The sequence below is a fragment of the Melospiza georgiana genome, chromosome 6 (genome assembly GCF_028018845.1).
Source record: "Melospiza georgiana isolate bMelGeo1 chromosome 6, bMelGeo1.pri, whole genome shotgun sequence".
Taxonomy (NCBI): domain Eukaryota; kingdom Metazoa; phylum Chordata; class Aves; order Passeriformes; family Passerellidae; genus Melospiza; species Melospiza georgiana.
Window position 1 is genome coordinate 44,056,205 of NC_080435.1, and position 27,000 is coordinate 44,083,204.

Sequence of the window (27,000 nt, forward strand, 5' to 3'; positions counted from 1 at the left end):
CAATGACAGTAACTAAGCCATATAAAAATCAGATAAAAAAATAATGCATTTTTAAATATACTTGATTGTGCAAAAATTAAAAAATTGCTGAAATACTTTGCTCAGCCACAGCCGAGAGAACACAATTAACATTCAATTGTAATACTCTCGTATTTTCTCACAGGAATGAAATCTAGCTTTTTTGGTGTTTTAACTTAAATTTGCTACTAATTTGTCAACATTCTGCTTTTTCTCCTCTTTTATCAGGGTACTTTTGAAAATCTTTTGTCCAAAACAACAGGCCATTTTTCTGACCTGTTTGTTTATTACAACACCAATGATCTCTTTTGGAAAAACACTGGATTTTTAAATAATAAGTAGTTATTTATCCAGAATCAACTCCAACTCCATTTCAAGTAAGGCAAATTTTATATAAAAAGCAGTATTGCTTTTTTTTAAGATTTCCTTAAGTGTTGAGGGCTGGAGAGTAAAGAGGAGTATTGGGGGGGGCAGAGGAGGGGGGTTCATCCTTGAATACTAGGGAAAAAACAAAACACCACCACTCCTCATGAGGCTTGGTTTGCTGTATCTTGACAGCACTGTAGATAAAAAATTGCTTCATAATCATCACATTCCAAAATACACCCCCCATACAGGCAGTATAACCTACATTAATTTTCTTCCTAATTATTTTAGAGTTTCACGTTCAAGACCTAGATTTAAAAATAAATCACAAGTCATGTCTCAAGATACTGCTTTTAGATAGGAACTAAAAGGATGTCACTTGCTTGAAAGCAATTCTGTCAGATTAGATTAACTGATGAAAACAAAACCTTATTCACTGGCCACTTATCATCCAAGAACTCTGCATTTTACTTCTCGCATTTCCACATACAGAACTAACATCAAGATGTCACACAGAATCAACAGGGTTGGAAGGCACCTCTGGAAAGCATCCAGTCCAACCCCCCTGGCAGGCAGTGTCACCTGGAGCAGGTGACACAGGAACTAATCCAGGTGGGTTTTGAATGTCTCCAGACAGGGAGACTCCACAACCTCCCTGGGCAGCCTGTGCCACTGCTCTGCCACCCTCATTGTAAAGAAGTTCTTCCTCACATTGAGGTGGAGTTTCTTGGTTTGGTCCATTGCTCCTTTTCCTGTCGCTGGGCATCACAGAAAAGAGTCTGGCACCATCTTGACACCCATTTATATGGTAATTACAATATGCAGGAATGACATCTCCTCTGAGTCTTCTCCAGACTAAACCTGCCCAGCTCTCAGTCTCTCCTAAGAAAGATACACCAATCCCTTGGCCATCTTTGTGCCCCTTTGCTGGACCTTCTCCAGTAGCTCTTTGTCCTTCTTGTACTGGGGAGCCCACAACTGGACATGGCACTCCAGACTGGCCTCACCAGGGCTGAGCAGAGGGGGAGGATCACCTCCCTCAACCCACAGGCCATTGTTCCAAGGCACCTCAGGATACCACTGGCCTTAATACCAAGTTGTTTAACCAATCTTTTCTCAACACCTCAACCTTAGGTTACCACAGGGCAAAACCCTTAAAAAAATATGCAAGTCTGGCCCCATGATTAAGCTGTGAATTTTTTTATAACATTGTGATGGTATGAAACAGAAAATCTGCATGGCAAACTGAACAAGTGAAATTATCTCTATGTGATAAAAACCAATGCAGAATCTTCAACATTATTATGGGTTAGTAATAAGCCTCATATATGAAACAAATGCACATGCAAGATAGTAAATGAAGTGGCAAACATTTTTAAATAACATCTTTAATTAAAGTTTTTGCAAAGGCAAAATATTAAACTTAAAATAGGTCTTAGTACATCAAAATACTAAGTTCTCTAATCGTATTCCAAGCATGGCCTTTGAAACATAATATCCTGTATATCACAGAGGAGCAACCTTGATCTGCAATTGTACAGAATGAATTTTACAAACATAATAAATATATTTACCCCCTTACACATAACAGTATATGTACAACAGCAGTTGACAATAGTAGCTCAGAACAGCAAAAAAGGATAGTCCCCCACTCCATAATCTATTGGTACCCTATGCACTCTGGAACATGTCTCATTGGATGACTGTACATATAGCTAACCCAAGGTAGTTTTTCCTGTTTCAAAAAGCTCCTTTTGTTCCACAACATCTAATCCACCAAATAATAATTAAAAAACACACTGCATGAACTGCCTGAAAAAAGTAGACAACATGGAAACCAATGTACTGGTTTTTACACATTTCCCAACCAATCACAGCAATGGGAAAACGAGACTTTAAATGCCAGACACCAATACAGAACAATATGCAAGTTTCTTCATCTTGTATAGTCACTCATCTCCAAGTCTCAGAAGAACTCTATAGTATCAGATAGTGGTGCATGGGTGGTGTGGGATGGCACACAGTAAATCCCACAGTGCTGTGTAAGGCAGCCCAGTATCAATCCAGTGTGCGATGCCCTAAAACCACTGTTCATTTCCTGGACATCTTATTGCATTCTATCAGGAAGCTTTTGCTTTGGGGGAAATTCTGGGGGGGTTTATTGTTTTGAAAGGAGCTTTTACAAATTGAACAGATTAAATCAATACAAACTTCAGTTAACAAGGTCTCAACTCCTTCACTGAAATTAAGAAATTTTACTCTGGTAGTGTTATCTGGTAACATAATTACTACTAACTGTCAAGAGGTGAAATTACTTTCACAGACTCAATGAAGTTTACTTTAACACTCCTAATTGTGCAGCAAAAAGATAAGAAAATATTTATTTTAAAAAAATCAGTTACATGACACAACATGTTTTTTGCTCTCTTCTAGAAAATGTGCTTCAGAATCACATATCAATCCTGGAAATAAACTTGGACCACAACTGTCACTTTAAATAGCGTTGAGGAAACTGAATGATGTTTAAAAGCAAGTTATGAGTACAATGCAGGAACAAGGATGATGAAATCTCAAAGAAATCTTGTTGCTAACCAGCAATTGAGGGGGAATAAAAACATATTTTATTTAAATAGTCCAATAAAGTTCCTTATGTGACTAAATTCTCTATTATCTCCTTAAAAGAAAACATTTCATTTTGTTTTCCACTTAGATGGTTTTAAATGATTGCACACACTAAAACCTAACAGAATTAGCGCAAAAAAGTTGCTTTTCTGATTGAAGCACTGCAGGAAATTTACTCTCTCAAGAATCATTGTCATACTGGCAAAACAAGCATTCTGCAAACTGAAAAGGCACAAGACTCAATTTTGCCCAGTTGCTCTACAAGTTTCCATCAGCCATCATGGTTAAAATTCTGAAGTTATCTTCCCCATTTTTTTCCATCATAAAAAAGGTGCTCCATTATCTGTGCAAATTTTAACATAAGCCCTCTTGAAACCATTAATTGTTTCCATAATACTGAACTATTTAAATTGGAAAAAAAAAGCGCTATTTCTAAGGGGGAAAATTCACTTATGAACATGGGAATCCCTTGCCCTCTGAAAGGAATGGTTTCTTTTGAACCTAATGAAATGGTCTGTTCAGTTATATAATTAAAACCATGATTAAAAATTCAAGTATAATAATAAAATTAAGCAAACTACATTCTTACAGCAAGCTGCTACAATAAAATGAAATTAAAACATGCTTTTTGACTTAAAAAAAGAACACTTGATGTAGCAATAAGAGCACAGTTTGGTATGTGCATGGTTTGACTGGCTTTCCCAAAACTTCACAGATATTTGTATTTGAAGACAAAACCTATCTGAAAAGCATACCATACAATTAGCTTGCAAGAGGCTGTGCAAGTTCAGAAAGCTTCTAACATCCTTCAGAACAGTCTAAGCTTAATTACTTTTAAAGTTCAGCTACCCTTTAAAATACAGAGGCTATGCAGCTTCTAGTATATGTATGTGGGTGAGAAATATCACTAAGTTGTATGAAAACAAAGTGTTGTATAAGTAAACTGGCTTCCAAGAGTATAAAAAGGAATCTATAGCTAAAGGGATGTTTTTATCCTTTTATTGGTTTGGTTGTGCAGCATTATGGGAATTTTTCTGAAGTCTACTACTTAAGACTTATTGGTAACAGACATGGAAAAGGTGACGGAAGGAATTAGTTGGTATATTATTGATTTCCTTGCAGTTGTACATAGAAGTGTCAACAGCAGTAAAAAAATAAAATATCTGCGTTGTTCAGAAGAAAGCAAACACCAATCAGTTTGAGATACCTTGAAAGCCCCCAGGTAAAAATGCAGTCTAAAATGATGATTCCATTACTGAAGAATCAATTACAAGAATCATCAATTAACTTTTCATAAAGCTTATGAATGTAGATGGCTTTCAAACAACCATATGGCTGTAGACATAGCCCACAGGCAGTTTCAGTCATTATCAATGAGAGAGCAGGTGTACAAAATCACAGCAATAAAATCTTCTTTACAATTTGTTGTGATTTTTCTACATACTACTGAGACTACAAATGCACTTGGAGGCAAATGAATCAGAGAATGAAAATTAAAGCAGTTGTTACATCCTGCTGAAATACACTTGTGACTTTGTTAAATAATGTTTACAATATCTCATTCTCAAGCCAAAAATAAAGTCAGAAATCATGCCTGCTTCTCATGGTCTTAGCTAATTCAGTAAAAATTATCTTTGTTGTGTCCTTTTTTCATCAACTTTTCAAGCACCCAACAAAATGCAAAATTTTTTTGAAATGGTGAGCCACATGAACATTCCTTCCTCAACAGTTTCTGAAGTATAATGCCCATTCCCTCTCCTCATTCAGAAGTAACTGCATTTCCAAAAGCAGGGTTTGCAAGCATGGCCCTATGCAGGAAGAAAAGCTCTTCAACTTCTGAAAAGAGAAAGGGAAGGAGGGGGGAATAACTTTGTTGCTTTTCACAAACTGAACACAAAAAAACCCCAAACAAACAAATAATAAAAAAGGCAAGTGAAAAAGTGACTACACAAGGTTTAGTGCATCTGACTGCTCAATTTGCTGTAACCAAGACAGTCTAAAGATACTCTAACAAAATCTGTGTTCTTAAAAGCTGTGCAGCTCTCTTCATGAAATTATATGCCATCTGGAAACTTCAGAGAGATTAACTGCTGCAGGTAATTTCTGGCTGTACTTTTTAGTAAAGCAGATCTTTGATTAAGAGTTGCAGCCATGATGTTAGAATTTTTATGTGATTTTCTGTATTAAAAATTTAGTCATTCTTGTGGGTCTGTTGAATTATTTATGGGTGTCTGGACTACAAACATAGTAAGCAGGTAAAGGAATGCATCTATTATGGCATTACCTGGCTATTGGATTCAAAAGGTCTCCAAACCCTTTAAAAAATGTTTTTGTTAAAAAAATCAAGGGAAACTTTTTAAATTCAGTGATGCTGAACCACCACAAAACAACAAGAATATAATTAACAAGTTAAACAATCAGACTTTTGTGGGGCATGAGGTGCTTCAAATTTGAAAAATGCAGCCCTAGATAAAACCTATCACATGAAATTAAAATAATTTTGAAACATAAATCATTTTACCATTTTGTAACTGCTAGGAACAACAACCTGTTTATGGGGAATGGCATTGAAAACAACAAATAGATATAATAATTAATGAGCATATCAGAATTAAAAATATTTTCCTTATACAAGTTATTTAAAATTTAACACCTTAATTCTTACCCTTCTGTACAAAGCTTGCACGCAGTTTAAGTAAGATTCTGACCATCCTCACTACCAAAAGGAAGTGTTCAAAGCAAAGATTTGTACACACAATAAGCATTTTCAGATTAATAATCTATCAAAGGGAATAGTTCCTTCAATCAGTGGAAGAAGTATTTTAAAATCTTAAATCAAGGGCAGGGGGGACAAAGCCTTACATGCTAAATACCAGCTGTAGGTACCTGTATGTAGAATTGATAATTAAGGTATTCCTAACACACAAAACCAGCTCCCAGACAATGCTATAGCTGCTACAGTCCATGGCTTGCTCATCTGAAGTAGTGTCTTTGTTGCCACATTTTACCTTTGTTCCAATACTTTTGTTTATTTCTGATGTGCAGATACACATTTTGATTGGAGTATATATCCAAGTCTCAACTTTTCCTGCTTTTGTTTTGTTTTTTCCTTTTACAGGGAGTTCTTTTGTTTTGTCTTTTAAAACTTCACCATTCTGCGTCCCCAATGGCTTTGGAAAATACATAATCTCTTCCATTAAGATTCATGATGCCATCTTTGAGATGAAATTTCCATTTGTTTTTACTTCTGTGAATCTAAGAACAAGGCAAAAACATTATCCTATTACTCTGCATCAGAAATAGGTAATAATGCATAAGTAAATTATAATGGTAAGAAAAATAAAAATAACTATTAGACATACATTACTGAATTATTAAAAATACTGAGTGCCACATCCAGTCTTTCCTTAAACTCCCCCAGAGGCAACAACTCCACCACCTCCCTGGGCAACCCATTCCAATGTTTAAACAACCCTTTCTGTGAAGACATTCCTCCTGATGTCCAGCCTACATGTTTAATTTAAAACTAAAGAAAACTGAACAAAATTCAGCCTAAAGGTTAAATTTGGCAAAATTAAAAAAAAACCCAAACCAACAAACCCCCCCACCACATACTTTAAGCACAGAGCAAATATTTGCTATCTATCAAAAACTGCATCTGAAAGACCAAAAGACCACCAGATGACCAGATACTCAAAGAAAGCAAAGACTTTTCAGAAGCTGAAATACTGTCCAAAAGGAAAGGTTATCATAAACTTCTGCAGACAGAACAAAGATGTAATTCTAGACCAAAGATGGTTCTAGAAGAAGTTAAAATTTTTCCAGTTTTATCAAGCATGAGAAGTCTCACCATGTACCATTAGTGCTGTAGAAACAGCAACGTGGCACCAAACAGCTATGACCATATCACTCTACTCATTATTTCTAGTACTGCCTGATCTGTTCTCACTTTAAGCTGAACAAGAGACAGTCAGTGGCAAAAGTTAGTCAGCAAGTAAATGAACAAGGAAAGTCTGGCCTATATACACTACTTGCCCTACTGAATGGCATTCCACAAAAATCCCTCATCAGAAGCATTTGAGCTGCTGTGAGGTTAGAAGGAAGGTCCACAGATGAATAACTGAATAAAGATGAGAAAACACAGGTAAGATCACAGTTTCTACAGCAAAATAGAGTTCATTCAGCTAAGGTTTGTGCTGGTTGGAGTCCACACAGTTTAAGAGCTTACTAAGGATCTGAAAAATGACAAAATGTACTGATGATACAACCAGTTACTGAAGAGCTGCAGAACAATGTCACTGCCCTAACTCATTGTGTAAGAAAACAATGGTGGCATTCAAGGCACATGAAGACAGTAACAATGGGAAAAAAAATCAATTTCAATTTACAAAGACAATAAAAGTCGTGGGTTTGAACTAACAATTTCAAGTCAAGAATGAGATTCCAATGCTCTAAGACTTTCTCATGAGAATATCAGCTCTGTGTCCAGTGGGGCCGAAAACATACACAAACTAATGCAGAACATTGCCACACCAGAAAATAAATGGAAGTGTTACCTGTGCTTCTCCCTAAACCTTATCTACCCTTACAAGTAAGATACAGAAAAATTAAACAGATTTGCAGAATGAAAGTAAGAGCAATCAAATATTTGAATAGCAATCAAACATTTGAATCAGGTACAAATAAAGTGCAGCTCTGATTTCAAAGACATGACTGAGGAGGGTTATGATCATCTGCAGTATCATAAACAGCACCAAGAAAGCAAAAAAGAAAAGACTCTTTAGAACTAGAAGGTATCATATCAAACTGGTGAGTTTAAAAACGAGATGATCCTCCACATAATACATATCTAAAACTTCTTGTTGCAAGGCTAAATTTTCAAGGGTTCAAAAATAATCAACTTGGTTTCTAACAAGTAGAGGAAAAAATTCTCTGTTGGCCATTTGAAAAGAAGGCACTTTCTGTTCCTCAAGAGACAGTTCACAGAGGGATGTTTGTAAAAAGCTCTACATGAGCATTGCTACATGTCTGTTCTTGTCTCACAGCTCCAGAAGCACCCACCATCAGCTGATGCAGGGCACTGGGCAGGAGGGAACTGCTCAGATCTAAGCTGATCCTATACATTTTAGGGACAAACTGAATAATGATTTCTTGAAAAGAGATGAAGTCCTTTCAGAGTATGTGGCACTGGAAGCTAACAAGGGACACTGCTCCCTACCAAGTTCCTAACTTCCAAGAGGTCAGGATTTCAGAGTAGTTCCTGTTGCTCAGTTTCAGCAGCTCCCAATAAGCTTTTCTACCTGCTGTTCTGAGGTCCCTCATTATTCCTTACAAATTGCCTCAAAACAGTTTTGGATTACAGTCTAGAGAAGACAGATGGCTGGGATGCAGGTCTTAAATTCTGTGTTGAATCTGATGGCAAGTCTAAGTAGAGTCTTGGCATAACTGAAGACTTGCTAACCCAGGCATTCTTTGCAGCACAGGAGCTTACAGGTTTTTTAACCCCTGCTTTAAAAAGGATCCCTATTTGTTGTAGCCCAATTAATCAAGTACAGCAGAAGGAAAAGGAAAAAAAAATCCACATCAAATAATCTGTGTACTACCTCAGCCAAAAGATTCTGATATCATCTAGACACATTTAAAAAGTTTCCAGCACAGATGAATCCAGGGAAAATCTGATCTCCTGTAATGACTAAATTCTTGCAAGAGAGTTGAGCAGAATTTAAAGCAAAACAAGCACAAGCATTCCACACTGCCATTTGATATAGCACAATGCATAGCACAGAAAGAGTATTCTCTGGTAACCATTCCATCATCCAGAAGAGATATTTTTAGTGATCAAGGAACAGTTTTCCACAAGTCTAAATCCTGAGGACTACTTTTTCTGTTTATAGCCACAATAAATGTACAAACTTAATAGTTCACCTCTCCTGGTCCCAGAAGACTGCCCTTTTATTAAAGGGCATAAAGAGACACTACAAAGAAAAATAAAATGCAGCCAATTTTTTCTAAGTTTTACCTATTACCAAGTTTAGTACAAACATGGTACACAAACCTGTTTTAAAAACAATAGGTAATTCTTACATTTCCACTCACATTATAGTCTGTACTTAATAGCTACCAAGATACTACTTAAAAATTTTAATTTGATACTAAGAACAGAGACAGTAAAACTCTTTGATTGTTTTCTGTACAGATTTACCTTATCATACTGGCACACAACAACATTTTCTGTATCAAAGAGTTCTTGTCCTTCCTCATCACTCACGTCATCTTCACTGTTCAGAGGCTCCTGAAAGAAACACATGCAAAAAGTTGTGATGGCTGGCAAGATTAGAGCTGTTACTTCAATTATTAGCATGAGGCTACAGTGTTGTCTATGAACTGCAGGACCCAAAATGCAATATTAGACTTTCCAACAGAGTGCTGATGCCTCCTACCCTCCCTCCTGAGAAGATACCCTTATGAATTTTAGTCTGGAACTTCAATGTCCAGGCCAGATTCTAAGCACTGCAGCCTTTTAACACACATCTACTCCATTCTTGCTCCTTCATTGTAAATGTTCATGCAAAAGTATGAGATTTTCATTTTTGTAAAGCATCAAGTGGTAAGAACCACTGGCGGAAGTCCAAATCCAAGCCAACTCAAAGACAAAATTAAGACTACTATGCCTGTTCCTGTCTCCTTATTTTATTAAATTAAGGTAAGATGTGTTTCTAGAAGATGCTTCATAACAAAATTTGAGTTATCAAACTTGCTCCTGTGTAACAAAAAGTAATGGAATAGCCAATGAGATACAGGTAGACCACATCTGTTGGTCCCATCACTGAACCAAATGCTGCTCTCCTTTTTGTCTATCTTAGCACTCTGCTTTTGTACACACTTGGTCCCAAGCAGAGTTGACCATTCCTGTTTGCTCATGAAGGTTATATGACTTCATAACTGACCTCTCTATAAAATCAAAAATATTCCTATTGAAGTGTTTAAATGGTGCTGGTCACAGCTAATTTTTGCTGTGTTCCCCACACCCTCCCCGGCTGCGCTGCTTTGCTAATATACACAATTTCCACAACTCAATTGGGGTAAAAGTTATATTTTCAAAATTACTGAAGTAATTTTATTATTTGATATAGACAGTTTTCCTGAAAATACCAACAAAAAACCCCATAATATTATGTTTACCTCTTCAACTTGGCCATCTTCACCCCCATCTTTTTCCTTCTCTTCCTCTTCATCATCATCGTACTCTTCTTCCTCATCATCCTCTTCTTCAGACGATGTGTCCCCTGTTCCATCAACTTGGAGAACAAGTGGTGCTTGTGGTTGTGCCTGTTGCTGCTGTGGCTGCTGCTGACCAGCTGCAGGAATCTGTGCTTGAGCTGGTGTAGGGGCAGCCACTGTTGTAGGTATAACTTGAGTTTTATTTCCTGTAAACAGGATCTGCTGAGGCTGAATAATCACTCCTGTCTGCTGGGAAAGCCCTCCAGGGAGAGGAGCCAAAACCTGATGGAACATCACTGTAAGTACTGTGGCTGCTAACGTGACAGAGCACCACATCACAGACTCAAAGGAAACAATTAGAGCATATCAATCTGACTTGAACTAATTACAGAAGAGTTACAAATATTCCAGTTATATCAGGCACATAATTTCAATTTTAATCCCATACATTCTTGCACTACTTGTTGTTCAATTTTCTGCATTCTGCATTACTAAATTTAAGAAAAAAATTTAAAAGTCTGTCCATTCTAAAACATGAGCACTACCACCACACCTGAGTTCCAAACACAGCACTGGAATATTTTAATTCAAGCAAAAGATTATTTTAAGAAATGTTCTTTATAAAAAAATTCAACTCTTCACAAATTGTTAGTCATTCTTAAACTGTTCAACTGTGCCAACGTGACTTCGTGCTAACGCAGTTTCAACACACAGCTGACCTTGTCAATGAACAATAATCTTCCTAAAACACTGTATTTACTACTGAAATAACCAAGGAGTGTCAGTTTTAGGTATTTTATTCTGTGTGTGAGGTGACTCAGAATCATTTGAATTAATTTAAAAGTACGTAGACTACGATTATGCACGAATATAACTCATCAGGGATGCACACAAGGAATTTTAAACTGCAGCCAATCAACATCTGGCAAGAATAAAAGTGATATTAAAAACAACATTTCAAGATTGTTCTTTATAGAAAAAAAAAAAAAAACACACAGAAAAAACAACCAAAAAAATCCATGTCACACTTGACACAACCTTCTCTTTTTTTAAATTGTACTGTTTCTGAGTTTGTGTTCTAGTTCAACTTGTTCACAAAAATACAGTAATTAGTAATTACTATAATGTTTTTTTCTTCCAAGTGTACCTATTAAAAAAAAATCTCCTTTACCTGCTGAATAACAGGTGCTTGTACTCCACCAGGCTGCATTTGGGGTATAACCTGCTGCTGTAGAACCACTGGCTGCTGTGGTTGAATAATATACTGAGCTCCATTTGCAGTTCTAACTACTTGGAGGATCTGGCCTGTAGTAAAATAAGTATCAAATTAATCAAATGTACAAGTTCACTTTTTAAATTGTGTTAGTTTAGAAGCTCGTTTCCTGGATGAACAATGGCAATTAAAAGAGAGAAATGCTAAAACAATTCATCAGTGAAAAGACAGTATGCAATTCCAGCTGTGCCAGAAACAAAGAATAGGGTTGTTTACCACCTAAATATCATCATTTGTTTTTTACATTTCTTATCAGAAAGGTAAAGTAAGAAGAGAGAAGAAATTAGATAATCCTGAACTTTACACATTTCCCTCAGATGGATCTCCTGCTCTCCCTTCACAGCAAAATGCAAAGTCCTATTTACCAAAACAGTTAAATGTACCTGAAAGAAGGGACTTCCCCAGCCCTAGTCTAAGAAATTACTATAAATGCTCAAGATTGAATTATTACTACAAAAGTAACAAATGTAGGCTGCAGATTATTTTGTGCCATAACAAACATAGACGCACTTCCTTAAAACTGGGAAAATTTTGATTCTTAGAACAGCTGCACGTTTAAACTTACTCCACCTATATACCATTAAACATTATAGTGTTTAAAACAGGAGGGTAAAGTCCCAGGTGATCCTGGTGAGCATAGCTGAATTATTCCAGCAAAAGCAGCAACTAGATCTAGAACATGAGATTTCTTAGGCCTTTCTTTACTTCCTGTGCAGTACAGAGCTATAATTAGGTTCACAAAATCAACATAACATGAAAGTACATGAAATATCAGATATGCTGTTCATCAAAGTAACATTTAATTATATTCTAAATGCTTGGCATAACAATATTTAGAAACTATAAATATGAAATAAAGCTAGCATTGCTAGCTAAGTTAGAAATTCCACTTTGCATGCTTAGCAGGCATGAAAAACCTTAAGACATTACTCTTCTGAAGTCACAGAAGCAGTGATCCTACTTCATAGTAGCTCAGTACCTGAGCTTGGATCATGCATCACAAAGCTCAGAAATACACAAAGAGGAAAGACAGCAACATCAATCCCTGTGCATCTAGAATTTCTCTAAGTGGGAAAAACCTAGACAGATTCTAACCTATAACACCATTAGGGCAGGACCACAAGATTCCTAAGAAAGTCAGTGAGCAAAAAGCGCAGGAATCAAGTAAAGAGACTGCACTACCTTGTTAGGGTGGATGGCCAGATCCTGCTTTTTAGCAGTAAATAACAGGAAGTAAGGCACAGAATGCTTCCCTCTTAAAACTATAGCTTGTTCTCAATATTAAGACAGTTACCTGAATTTGTAAGTATCTGCTGAACTGGAGTAACACCAGCGGGGAGAGCCAACGTAGCTGCAGTGGCTGCAGCACTCTGAAATACAGGAAAGGCGTTTTAACCACCAACGTAATATCGACAGTGTTTCATCCCACAACATGCTGCCTGAACATACTGAACTTTTTATTGCCATTTACAGTGTTTGCACACAAGTTCCTGTAGCTATTAAAATGAAGACATTTCAACTGTACATTATACTACATATAAAAATTATTTTATTTTCCTTCTCTAATAGTAAGAAGACTGAAGCAGAATCACTAAATATCACACCCTAACGCAACTTGGTTTCTTGCTTTATCTGCAAGCTCAGCAGATAAACCTCTGCCTTTCTCTGCTGATCTACTAAAACAGCACAACACTGCATTGCTCATGTGGCAAGTTCAGTTACACTTTTTCAAAGCAGCTAAGGCTATGGGCCTACAAATCTGAAGGAACATAAGGTACTGACTGAAGCAACAACTGTGTTGGCCTGCCTTGTTTTCACAAGGCACAGTAATCAGGTTTGCACTCTTCTTCAAGTCCCACATCACACAGCTCCTCTGAGTGAACCTACACATACTGTGTACTGACTGTTCACAGAAAGACTGACTTTTTTTCTCTCAAGACAGCTGGTTCAAAGATAAAGTGGAACTATCAATGAGTACTGATTTGAACCTGCAAGGAAACAGAGTTTCAACAGAGGGGAGCTCCAAACACAAAAATCTGTATTAAGTCCTTAACTTGCAGAGGATGATGGACTTCTCTAGAGGCCTCTCCATTTCAAGGGTCCCACTTCAGCTGCCATGGAAAAGGCTACCTTCCCCTACTATAAGGGAACCATGGCCAATTATTCTTTGTTACTGAAAGGATTTAAACTTCATTATTGGGTAAAATGCACATTTCCTGTTTAGAAGTAACAGGATCTTCCCATACTGTCAATATAACAGCTACATCTCCCAAGATTAGAGATCATCACACAAAACCAAAATATGCTTTATGCATCCTCACATCCCAGACAAACACAGATGAATGAACTCTCATTACTCTCTGCCTTCCAAAATATTCAGTCTGTCAGATCCACTCTTTCATATCAACTCAAATGTTTCTAATTAACAATATTTCAAAATTTATTGTAACTCTTTGCTGAACAGTAGTTCTCTGTGGTAGACAAAGCATCAACATTTTGACAGCAGTAGAGTTTAAAAAGCTTGGCATAGTCGTTTTTTCTATACCCTGAGATAACTGACACAAGATAAAAACACATTTAATTGTTGGATTTGTAAAGTTACAAATCCCTCTGAAATGGTTATCAAATGTAAGAAAAAGGTGACATGTTTATGTGCTCTTAGCTTGTAGGTAAATCATGCTATTCAAGTAACAAAGTTCAGGCTCTTTTCTGCAGCAAGATCAGCAGAAAACAGAAAAGTTAGAGAAGGCTGTTCCGCCTCAAAACTTGTTGCATCATGAAACTTTGCTTCATGGGCTTCTGCCATAGAAGTGATAGGAATGTAATGAATTCTGGTCATAATACACATAATTAAACTTATACTAGGGGTTATCTTCAAAGCTTTGCAAACAACTTATTTCTCTTTAAATTAAGCCAGGGTCATTTCTCTTTAAATTAAGCAAGATAAGATAAGCAAATAAGAAAACTGTGCATGATGAGAGTCAGTTCTATACGCTGTTACATGATTAGTGAATGGAATTAATGTGACCAGCAAAGATCTATGTGAAATGCTAAATCATTTCTCATTTAACATAAACTAATGTTTCAGCATATTTAATGCTTTTTTCTGCATCTAGTAAATACATTATGTTTGCATCAGTTACTAGTGGTCTATTGGTATATACCAATATATCAATATTGGTATATTGGTATATATCATCATGGAGATTCATACCAGCAGTATTCCAATTTCTGATTTTAAAAAAGTTTTGGTTAAATGTATTCAAGAAGAGGATCAAAGTAAGCCATAGATTTGTCAGCAGAAGTCATACATCTCTACTCCTAGACTGTAAGTGCAGCAGCAGAACTCAGAAAGGTGGCAGACAGGTTTGCCAGTGAGCCCTAAATTACTTTTAAGCATCTGATGACTAATAGAAATTTGTATTTACTGTTTAATCAAAACAATTTACATAATGACAGTGTAAGCCTGTATAAACTTCTTCTCTTACCATGCCTGATGCATTCATATGTGGTATCAGCTTGGAATCTGGCACAATAACCTGCTGTTGAGGTGCTAGAAACAAAAAAAAACCAGAGTTTAACAAAAAATACACAATCTGCCCAAATACCTTCCAAGCCAGAGCAACTTAGAAATATTATCACCTAAATGTCAGCTGAGCTTCACCACAAAACCAAATACTAAGCAGTCTCTGGTCTTAGTAAGTTTTACTTTCAAGACAATATTCAACAGCAGCTCGGAGGGGTGTTATGACTACTTTGCCTTTACAGTACAGATCTTACTTCAAGGGCTTCAGTTACCTATTCTGTATCTAGGTAAAAGCAAGATTAAAAATGTACTTCTGAAATTAGAGGTATTACTGAGATGTTGATAAAATTTACGATGTTCAATACCAGAGTTCTACAAAAACAAAAAGCTAACTCTTAAAACAGACTTAAGCAAGAATTATTCCAAGATGAAAAGTAGCAGGATGCTGCAGTTAGCCTAAGCTATGCACAGTCAGCATAGCTTTAAGCTCATCATCTTCACTGTCTTCTGAATGCAGCAGAAGCAGCTGAAATGCAATAAACCACCTCTCCCACACAACAAAGCAGCCTTGGTGCACTAAAGGAAAGGCTAGCTAAACTATACCAACAACCTGTTGATCATCTGGAAGTGCATATGGCCAAGTTTATGGAACAAGCAGCTTGCCACTGCTATTATCACTGACAGTAAACTTCAAAATGACAGCAATTTGAATTAATTTGTCATTGACAAACTGTTCTCTACCCAATCCTTTAAACAAATGACACTTAAGAATATTAGGAATAAGAGTTTCTAGGAAAGATTCTAGGGTAGGAAGCCTCAAAACCTGTACAGAGATCTGAGGGCATCTTCAATTTTCAGGGAAATGAAGGAGGGAAAAAGATTAAGGAAATCTCATGAACCTGTGGCAGGACCACAGAAAGGACAGCAGGAATCACCATATTGATCATCCTGATCCCTGCCTGGGACTGCACCAGGTCATGTGAAGAGCTACTATACCATCTCCACCATGGAACAGGGAAGTCAAGTAATTCAGAAAGCTGCATCTCTGTCATGGAAGTGCTTTGATAACCTCATTTCATTTAATCTCCGTGCTGTCATTTAGTTGTAAGCCACAACAGTGGGCAGCAGTAAATCAGGCTGCGGCTGCCCCGGGAGCACAGGGAACCCTCCATGTTCCCGCGCAGGCAACGCGGGCCAGCGGAGCCGCGGCCGCTCCGCCCAGGGGCCGCCAGAGGGCGCCGTGAGCGGCCGCCCCCGCGGGGACCCCGAGCCTCTGAGGCAGCCGTGTTTATTGAGAGGCGTTCATCTCAAAATTAATTTTATCCCAACGCACAAAACTATTTATGTCTAGCCAAAATAAAAAGCACTATAAGAAGAAAACAAGTAACCAACACCCATGTTTCCCTCCCTGTGAGAAAAGTGCCACAAACCAACCACAAAAAACCAACCAAAACGACATCATGGAAAAACTGATCACATCAGTTCTATACTGTGTTGAATACGTGGTGGTTGGGTTTTGGGGGGAGACAGTGAAGGATATCAAATCGTATCTTTCGTGCTATGACAACATAGGTTTTCTGATCCATGAAAGCTGACAAGAAGACTGAAGTCTGCGACTACCACACACACAAATTTAATACACTGAAAACTCAATCAAGCCTTTCATAGGTGGCAGATATGCTTACTCAGCATATATGCAGTAAAATCCAGTAGTATTTATTTCAGTTTTCAGCTGAAATTATAACAGCTGAAAAAATTTTTCATTAAATTATTAATGAACACATAAGATAGTTACAACAAGAAACAATACTGTTACGCCTAGCTAAAATACACCCTGTACATCCACATGTACACAATGTGCAATTTTTTAAGACCAAAAAAAATCTACATATACTCAGACTATTATAGAAGTATTTTTCGTGTCCTAGCATTGGGTGATGCCAACCAGTAATGGTTTTTTGAAATAATTTCCTCCCAATGACATTACCGCCTCATGACTAAACTCTCAATTGCTTATATTGGCTTGAACTTAGAGCTGCTAATGGAGTTTTGAAAGTTGTTCATTCTGAAAGCATGTTATGTTACAGATGACCAAGAGAAGAATCCAGCTTTTTCAAAATCTTCTAAAGAATATGACTTAAATACCAAAACACATTTCCCCCAGCTTTCCTGACCCATTGAATAGAGGCCAAGTAGAAAGACAGAAAGTTAACCACCAGAGAAGCATCCAGCCCCAGATTTAGAACATGCTAAGGAGCTGGACTAACTTCAGAGTGTTTAGAGACGAAGTCTGACCTTGCTGAGATGCTGGAATAAGGACTTGCTGTGGCTGAGACTGCTGCTGCACAGTCTGCTGCGGCTGAGGTGTGTGATGGTGGTGGTGATGATGCTGCTGTTGCTGCTGCTGCTGTTGCTGCTGTTGCACCTGCAATAAAAGCTGCTGCTCTTCTGAATGGAAGCCATCTACAGCCTTAGACTGCATTAGCTTGTTCTCCCACAGCTAGTTTGGAAAAGGAAACAAAAATATCTGTGTATAACTTTTACTCTACAGGATTTGTAACAATATAATGACTGACAGTACTCCAAAACTGAGTTTCACTGTTTATTTTGTGCAAAAAGCCCAGAAAACCTTCAGACAGATACAGACAAAAGATAACTTCACAGAGTTAAGAAAAGGAATTAAATATCTCTCTCCAGTCCAAGATTAAACTTTAACATTCTTTCTTTCTTCCAAGTGTGAAAGATTCACAACAACCCTAACAGAAGCATGAATTGAGATAAACTGGTAACTTTAAGTAAGACTTTAAGTTTTCCATTTTCCTATAATCCTTCTTTCTTACCTCTTTAATCACAAAAATAATTCTTTATTACAGCTTTCCTCAAGCCATTTCTCCTTGGAACTCCTCAATAACATTTCCTAAAAGACTACTGCCTCCTACAACAGAAGCTACCAGCATACCTAAGATAATGCCTCTCTACCATCATTTATACAGTTTCTACCACAATATCAATATCAATTCAGTTTCTCCAGCTCTACAGTTCTTTATGTCAGCTGACATGTCATCAAAGGACAGACGCAGATGCAAAAAAGCAGCTCTTGTAAAAAGAGCAACAAAGAGTATTCTGTAATACATTAGAGTCTAGAAGACTACAGGCACTCAGGATTCATGATTTCAAAATCTGCTTAGGGTTCCTCTTCAATACTTCATTTTCCTTCTTGTCTCTTTCCTCATTAATTTTTTCTGACATCACTTGCAGAACACATCTGAGACACAAATACCACAGCACTTTTTTATAGCTCTCACTGTGTTTCCACCAAGAGAGGTCATGGTCTCATGGGAAACGTCTTCACCTGTTTCTGTCTAGACAAATTCAAAATTTGTTTCCCACTCCATCCATTTTTTAATACTTCAAAAATATTGTGAATGTGGGATACCATGCTCATGAAGAACATGATACAAAAAGTCATCTACTTTCCCAGTTTCCTTTCTTTTTGCTGTTTTGTTTTGCCATTTTTTCCTTTCACCTATAAAGGGCTTTTTTTTTACTCCTGAAGAATTTGAAGAAAGCTACAGGAGACCCACTAAAATTCAGGTTAACATCCTGCCTTTATTATGGACCTTTGATTCAAACCCACTCCATGTAAAACAATTCTGAATCAGAGCTTCAGGCAAGCATGATGCATACAGTGTGATTTATTACACACCAACCCCTCAAATGACAATACCTTTGAAACTACAAACCATACATGCAAAAATCTGACCATGTATCTAACAATGCATCTCTTCTTCAGAAAGACAAAAACATCAAGAAAACATCAAACAGGGCAGGCATTTTATTTTTCCTGCAGAGAAACAAAGAACTATGTGTCTCTAAAACAAACATATTTTTCCCTTTTTTAAAAATGCAATGTTTTGGGGATCAAAGTAACACTGCATTCAGATGACTGCTGTCAGATTAGGGAAAATAACGGTGAGCAGATCTACCTATACAACAGTGCAATTCAAATTACATGGGGATACAGATATGCAGATTGCAGTGTTTAATTAACTAAATATTAGTACTTATACTGTGAACAACAGTAGCCAGATTTGGAAACTAACTGCTGTATTGGTCTATTAACAAAAACTTTAGGTTCAACTTACTGTTTTGAGTTCCATGAGAACTTGTTCATCCACTCCTTCATCCAGAAAAACTTCTCTGACATCATTAATGACATCTTCAATTACAGACCTGTACAATTTAGGCTTCAAAAAAAACAGCAACTAGTCAGCACTGTTTTGAAAAGAATCTGTCACTTTAATATTAAGATAAGATTTCCCCCCACAAAAAACTGCATTTCAGAATACACCACGTTTTCAAGTGACTGAAATATCCAGGAAGGTATAAATCAGGAAGAGCAGTTCAAACAAGGTGAAATGGGAAGGGACTGCTCACGATATTCTGTGACAACTACAGCACAAGAGTTATCAAGCCATGAAGAGTATAATTTAAAAGAGACAAGGAGATTGTTTTCCATTCAGTTAATTTGTTTTCTGCTTGAAAATGTAGATGCCAAACATGCAAAAATGCTGAGATGAGTGAAAAATGCATTAAAGAACATTTGAAGTTTGAAAGTAAATTAAAGACAGGAAAAGAAACTTGTTAGTACTTGCACCAAGGATGGCTTAGAATGATCTTGAGCGGAAAACCACTGAAGGTTCAAAAAATGGGAAGGATTCCTGTGAACATCCTGTTCTTCCTTACATACTTGTTTTCAGAAACTCCTTAAGATACTAGGTTAGACAGACTTCTGTTTTCAATCACTACTCATGCTTTTACATTCTGCACTTTTCATGGGGAAATACTAAAAATATGCTGTTATTATTATACTGCTTTCACACCTAAACTATGAAAAAAAGTAAACTGTCAGTTCATTTTAGGTTGCCAAAAGAAGTTCTGGAGCCTCCATTCCTGCAGACACTCAAAAGCCATCTGGACATCATCCTGGGCTCTAGCTGGCCCTGCTCGTGCAAGGGGGTTGCAAAAAGACCTCTAGAGGTCCCTTCCAACATCAACCATTTTGTGAATTTTAAAATGAAGGTACAATTTAAAAGAGAGAATGCAAACATTTAACATTATCAATTAAAACACAACACTTAATTCATAAAACCCCATGGGAACTGCACTATGCACATGCTGTACCTTTTAAATAGTACAGCTGAGACCTTTCATTGTATGTATGAACCCCAATGGGATTTTGGCTAGGCTTAAATATCTGTGCTATCTAACTGCAAGGCAGCCCTATAAGCTGTAAATTATGGTTGATAATCTTGCAGCCTGCAAACCACATATACTTCACTGCCCAAGGTTGCTGCTTGGCCTGTGAGCACACCAATTTTAAACTGAGAAAGTAGCCACAACTTTCTCTAAACCATCATTCTCCTCAGCCTCAGTGCCCAGCTCCCTTAAGCAATAAATCCTGACTGATGCCACACACATCAGATATGTTGTATAAATGGAAAACAACTATCCTGTGCCAGGGCAGTGGGTTTGTACTCCAGGAAGGCTGAGCCTCCAATGCACACAGAGGAAATCTGCACCAAACACAAGCAGATAGTCCAGAGGTGCAAGAACTACACAAATGTACTTAAATGCACTGAAGCATTTATTTTATACACAGACATTTTCTTCATGTATTCCAGAAGTGCTGAATTTGTTGCAGACATGCTAAAAATTGTATTTCCCATGTTATGGAATTGTTATACCTAAATTATGGAAAAATATAGGTAGACTAGTAGCCCATGATTTACTAATCCAGGGAAAATTTGAGTGGTGTCAATAAAGACACAAAAAAGGCACAAAAAAGAAACTGAGTATCTTTACTTTTAGATGTAGAAGGGCGAAAAGGGAAAAGAAAACTTGAGAAAATGCATAAAGATTACAAGGGAATAAAAGAACATATCTGGAACCTGGATATAAGCAGTCTGATGGCTGCCTAGTGCATTATGCCCTTACTGCTTAAAAAAGCTCCACACTGGGGCATGCTCAAGTTATTTTTTTTTTGTTACAACCCCTGCCCCAGCCCCTTCTCCCAGAAAGTACAAAAATAAACCAAAAAAAGTCTCAACAAAACCCAACATACCACTCCATGTTATTAATCACATTGTACCTTAAAACATGCTGCTGCAAATCAAGTAGCTTAAATGTTATCATTCATCCTTTTATTACTGGTTTTCAAAAAAAAAAAAAAAAAAAAAACTACTAAAAATTTCTGGCTTCAAGTAACAGAGGAATTTACCATCCTTGACAACTACATTTACAGCAGCTATGTCCACAACTTAATTTCTTCAAAAAAACCAATACATACCATAGTGCATACTCTCTTATCCAGGTTTGAAATACTGCATTAACTGAGTTTATAAACACTGAAAGAGACTTTCAAAGCCAGACTTCTCTTGAGTGCTCGTATTTTAAATCTGTGTAATAACTCAGAAATACCAAGCACCATTAACAGGATTATGTTTCCATTTAATTCATAACATGCAAAAAGACATTCTACTTAATAACATTAAGTTCTATTATTTCTATAATTAAACAAATTGCATAAAGCTTATACAATTCAACTAGCACGGAAATACTACTTAGCCTATCCCATATATTGTTCCTTATTACATTAAAAGCATCTGTTCCTTAATGCCAAACCACATTCTGCAAATAAATAAGCTTAACCTCAAGCATGTGAGTTAGTTTATTTAAGTCAAGAGAACTACCTGTATGCCTAAAATTACAATCAAAATTCCTGCAGGATGGAGGGTGCATTTTCTCCTTTAATCCTCATCTCCCTAAATTACCTATTAGGTCTACTTTTCTAATAAAATAGATTTTACACAAACAGGCCCCAGTAATTTCCACCAGTAACTACTTCCTCTTATCTCCAGTCAGGTATTTTTGTAAGGTTTAGTCACAGAGCCTTCTGAGTCTATAAAGCCCTAGAAGAAAGAGACCAACATTCAGGTACAACAAACTGACTCCACAGCCCAACAGTCTGCATGGGAATTTCCTTTTTTCCCTAGGAAAGTAAGCAAAAAAACCAAAATTCAAGCAGTTATTGGTGTCTAGAGTCCAGCATTAGCTTAGCAAGAGCTCAGAAAGGCAGGTTAAGAGCACAGATGTTCACTCTGCCATTGCTGACACAGGATCCCTCTGCACTGCTTCCAACAGCCCAAGCAAGCAGCTAAGTGCCCCGAAGGGGACAGTCCTGCAGGGCTGGAGTGAGCTCAGTGACATGTGGGGTACCCAGCCCAGCAGCAGCCTGTACATACACCTGTCCTTCTGCAGGAGCCTCACAGTGCACTGGATCTCAAAATGGCTCAGAATTTTCACACTGGTTCTAATCACACAGTAATAGACAAGATACACTCATGGCCCTGTGATTAGGAGGAAGAAAAGAGAAAACAAAACATGTGCATGCTTATAATGAAACAGTGTCTGTCTGATTTTACCTGTACACATTTATATAATACTGAGCAATACCCTGTTCACTTAAAATTCTCTTTTGTACACTCCTACTGAACATCCAGCCAAGGTGGAACATCTCCCATACTGGGGGCAGCAAGGCCTTCAAGAGACATTCACAGTGGAATTCTGCAGAGAATCACAGAATGCTCTTTTCCTACCTCAAAAGAGGCATATCCAGTAAAACTACAAAACAGTCTTAAGTTCCAGACTTTAAAAGAAAGCACACTGTACTGTTTTTAACATACACAAAGTGTTAAGTTTAAGCAATATTTATATGATGCTGAAGCTGTTTATATAAGCCATCTAAGAGTCTGAAGTTGAATGACAAAACTATTTGCATACACTGCTTACTCAAAAAATAAACATGGCAATACAATTACTGAGTAAGTCTAAAGATGGCATAGTAGGTGTGCTTTCAGTAAGTTTCTGCATTCAGTCAGAGAAAGCAATGTGAACAAATGGAAACTTTAAATATTGCTATTAAAATAATTGTGCTTTCATCTGGTTTATATTAAAGTGCCTCCCTCATAAAGAGTACATTGCTGTAAATGTCAAGCTCTTTTAAGAGCAAAATACTCAAATCACTCTTCAATAAACACTATTCCGAGCACTTACTACAGATTAAAGACAACAATTAAAATTCCTGATTTATTAGATACAACCACAAACACATAGAAGAAATCTGGAATCTTACTATTTTCCCCTCCAGAACATAAGGGAATGATTATATTTTACTGTCTCTGTGCATCTTGAAAAGAAAACTCTTGAGTATGGTGACACTGCTACATGCAACTCCAAATCCAGGAGCAACCAGCAAGCTATTTTAAGAAATACCACATGCCTTTGGGGGCTTACACTTCCTACATTCCTTCCGCTTCAAGGCTACAAAAACTGCAATCCTCTGTAATTATTATCACAACACTTGGGATTTCAGCAATGTGGATTTCCAATAACCAAGATGTGATGGAGACACAGACCACAGCATGCTCTGTACATTTGGCAATGGCTCATTCCTGTTGCTTCTGCAGCTCTCTCTGAAACATGCTAATCTTTCTCCCAGCTGTGCGGTTGCTGCTGTAAGCTGGCCAAAGGCAGCCAGCAGAGAACACTGTAAAGGTAACTACTTCTAGTCACAATTACACCAAAGATGTGCATAAAAGAGTAACATATATAATCTACACTGTAAGCATTAAGATTTGAGTTTTTATGTTGTTCTGGACTTTTACAAATGTATTACCTTTATCACCCATAAAATCTTATACTATATATAGCTGTTAACATCTATTATTTGTCCTTTATTACAGAGAACAGATTTCTAGCAATTCAGATTTGATCAGATGCTGATGTGATGCCATTGACACATTAGGCTCCTAGTCCAGCTCCCAAAGTCACATGGTTGCAGCACTTCAAAACGTTCCTACTGATCTTTGGCAACCCTTGGCTAAGTAATGTATTTCCTGCTACTGAATGAGCTCCAACTTGATAAAATTGTACGATTTTACTACTTAACTGAAAATTAACCTAAAGCATACCTATCTGAAGCAGGCTCATTTTAAGCTTGGCTTTTACTATTCCAAACATTGACACCTTTCAAAAGAACTTCCAGTACAGAATTACAGCGAAAGAAAAGAAGTCTTAATAAATTGTTGAGTCAAAAATATTTACAAGTCCTCTGGAGATTATTCAACATACGTATTTTTTTTGCAATTCAGTACTACCTCCGTCAAGAAAGAGAAGAAAAACCTCTAATTTAGTACACAGATATAAAACCTTTTCTTACAATAAAACCACAAATCGGTAAGTTCATAAACAGAAGGACAACTAAGATTCAAATCACACACATTCAATATGCATCCTCCTGAGTAACTGCCCTCCGTGTAACAGCTGACTACTTTCCTAGTTTTCTGATACAAAAGCTGACAAAATATCAAATCAAAGATGTTTCCTTGCAATTGCATAAACCTAACTCGCAAGCATGTCTCTATGCTTTCAGATTAGGAAAAGAAAACTAAGACACTTTGCGTTTTCTATTGTATATTTGATAGTATACCAAACACTGTAATGAAACTAAGTAGTGAATATGCCAAAACCACTGCTTCTGCCTGGAATGCAATAAAATATTTGTACGCTTTAGGCATCAGAAACACACATAAATTATTGAGCAGCATCTGCAGCCCATGACCCACGAATAAAACTTGAATATTAACTTCACTTTTGGGGAGACAGCTGTAGTCAGACCTTGGCAATGCGCCATAAAATAAATACCACAACTCTCCTTGATACACTGGCTAAGAACCGTTTAAACACTGCTTTCCCCACGCAGCAGAAAAGCTACTTTGAAGACTTTACAGGAGCACAGGAACGTGTTGCGAGCTGTACGCCAAGGACAAAAAACCCCAAACCCTGAGCAAACAAAAAATCCCACAGCAAAACCCAAAACCAACCAAGCAAAATAAATTTAAAAAAAAAAAATTTAAAAAAAGGTAAAAAGGGCAGAACAGATTCAAACACACGAGCAGATGAAAACTGTCTTTGTGCAATGCGTAGAAGCAGAAGAAAGCCCATTTGCACGGGCTAGGAGACAGCCTCGCACCCGCAGAGCACCGCCGCTCCGCAGCCCGGCGGGGAGAGCGAGCGGTGGGCAAGGCCGGCCGGGATGCAGGACCAGCCGCCCGTCTGCCTCCCAGCCTCCGCCGCATGCACCTCCCAGCCCGCGCTCCGCGGCTCGCTCCCTATTTAAAGGCTGATGTGGTGTTTAAATGGAGAGGCGGTGACGTGGGGCTGGAAAGCACCTTCCCATCCGAGCAGAGTCTATATTAGAGAGCGGCAATAGCGCTATATAAACAGGGCAGCCACAGGGAGGAGGAACACAAGGAGCAGGGAGGCAGAAAGGCAGGGGGAAGCCATGATGGATCTGAGAGCCACAAACAAGGGGGCCGAGCCCGCCGCCGGGACGCCGGGTTTGTCTCCTCCAGCGCTTCGGGGCGGGGGTCGCGGCCGGGGGCGCGCCGGGGAGCGGAGCGGCGGCCGGGGGGGCTCGGTGGCAGCGCAGGTCTGTGTGACTGCTTGTTGCAAACCTCTGTGAGTACAAGTGCAGCAGCGAGCCACCCGCCAAGGTGCAGAAAGCACGAGAAGGGAACGGGGGAGAGGTTTGGGGATTTTTTTCTTTTTTTTTTTTCTTTTTTTTTTTTTTTTTCTTTCGTTCTCTGTTTTTAAAATAAATACTGCCTCGCTCGCCAGAGTTGAAGGCTTTCACTCGGCTTAGCCGATCCGGCCGGAGTGGGATAAGTGCTTTTCAACCATCGTCTCCTTCTTACAAAGCAACATAAAATGGCTCCAGCGGAGCCCAGGCGGGCTTCCCCGACACCGCAAAACCGAAACCTGGCTCGGGCGCCCCTTCCCCTCGTCTCGGGGCGGGCGTTAGCGCCCGCGCTCCTCCAGCTCTCGCCCCTTCCCCGGGCGCCTCCCGCGGGCGGCAGCGGCGGCGCCCCCCGCCCGACGGCCCTTCCTTCCCTTCCCCGCCGGACCCCCGGCCTCCCCGCGGGGCCGCCCCCGGGCCGCCGCCCCGCGCCCCCACCGCTCCGCTCCCGCCGCCTCTCTCCCCGCCGCCGGGCGCCACAAGTTGGCTGCCGCCGCGGGGGCGAGGCTGCCCCGCGCCCCCCGCCGCCCCTGCCCGCCGGGGGGCCGGGACCGCCCGAGGCGGGCGGCGGGAGGGAAGGGAGTGCGGGGGAGGGGGCGGCGGGCCCCGCCGGCCACCTCCGCCCGCGCTACCCCCGGGGCCCCCCTCGCCCCCCGACCCGGTCCTTACCACGGGGTTTGTGTTAGTCGAGCTCGCCATGTCCCGAGCCCCCCGGGACGCCCCCAACCGCGGGGGGGAGTCGCCCCTAAAACAATAAACCTGCCCGGCTGCGTCCCCCCAGCGCCCGCGCGTTCCGCCCCGGCTGACGGGCGGCCCCGCGGCCTGTGCCGGGCTCGCTCGCGGCCCCGGGGCTGCAGCCGCCGCGCTGCCGCCTCGCCCCTTTATATAGCGCGAGTCGAGCGCTGCGCGAGCGGCCGGCGAGCGGGGGACGCGGGCGGGGGGGCGCGAGGCACCGCGAGAGCTGCCGCGAGACCGCGCCGGGACCGGAGGCGTCACGTGGGGCGCCCCGCCCCCGCCGCCATGACATCTACCGAGGCGGAAGTTGCTGTGCGAAGCGGGGCGCTCGGGCCCTATCGAGGCGGAAGTGGCTTCGCCTCTCTCCGGAGCGCCGTCCCCGCCCGGCGGGTGATGTCACGGGGCGCGCGCGGCTGGCGGCGGTGGGGCGTTCCGTGGTCGCGCGCGGGACGGGAAAACGGAATCGTTTGGTTTGGAAAAGATCTGTGAGACCACAGAGTCGCGTCAATGACGGAGCACCACCCTGTCAGCTAGACCAGGGCACTGAGTGTCATCTCCTAAAACCTCCACGGATAATGATTCCACCACCTCTCTAGGCGG

The 27,000-nt window shown here is 39.5% G+C and overlaps 1 protein-coding gene across 1 annotated transcript; it reads right to left on the bottom strand.

Annotated features, from left to right (window-relative positions):
- Window positions 1-1,756: 1,756 nt before the first annotated feature.
- Window positions 1,757-26,496, bottom strand: GTF2A1 (general transcription factor IIA subunit 1). Its single transcript, XM_058025480.1, has 9 exons — window positions 26,335-26,496; window positions 19,172-19,273; window positions 17,322-17,526; window positions 14,989-15,053; window positions 12,795-12,870; window positions 11,399-11,532; window positions 10,189-10,509; window positions 9,209-9,298; window positions 1,757-6,261 (listed from the first exon to the last, which is right to left on the bottom strand). Exons 1-9 carry the CDS (start codon window positions 26,362-26,364, stop codon window positions 6,154-6,156), a joined length of 1,131 nt encoding a protein of 376 aa, XP_057881463.1. The 5' UTR covers window positions 26,365-26,496; the 3' UTR covers window positions 1,757-6,153.
- Window positions 26,497-27,000: the final 504 nt, after the last annotated feature.

What these genes read in the sequence shown, in the direction of transcription:
- GTF2A1 (XM_058025480.1), bottom strand. Translation starts at nt 26,364, where the DNA reads ATGGCGAGCTCGACTAACACAAACCCCGTG. An exon ending in CGACTAACACAAACCCCGTG is followed by an intron (nt 19,274 to 26,334) that starts GTAAGGACCGGG and finishes TTTTTTTTGAAG; the next exon opens with CCTAAATTGTACAGGTCTGT. An exon ending in GCAGATACTTACAAATTCAG is followed by an intron (nt 11,533 to 12,794) that starts GTAACTGTCTTA and finishes ATTTTACTACAG; the next exon opens with GCCAGATCCTCCAAGTAGTT.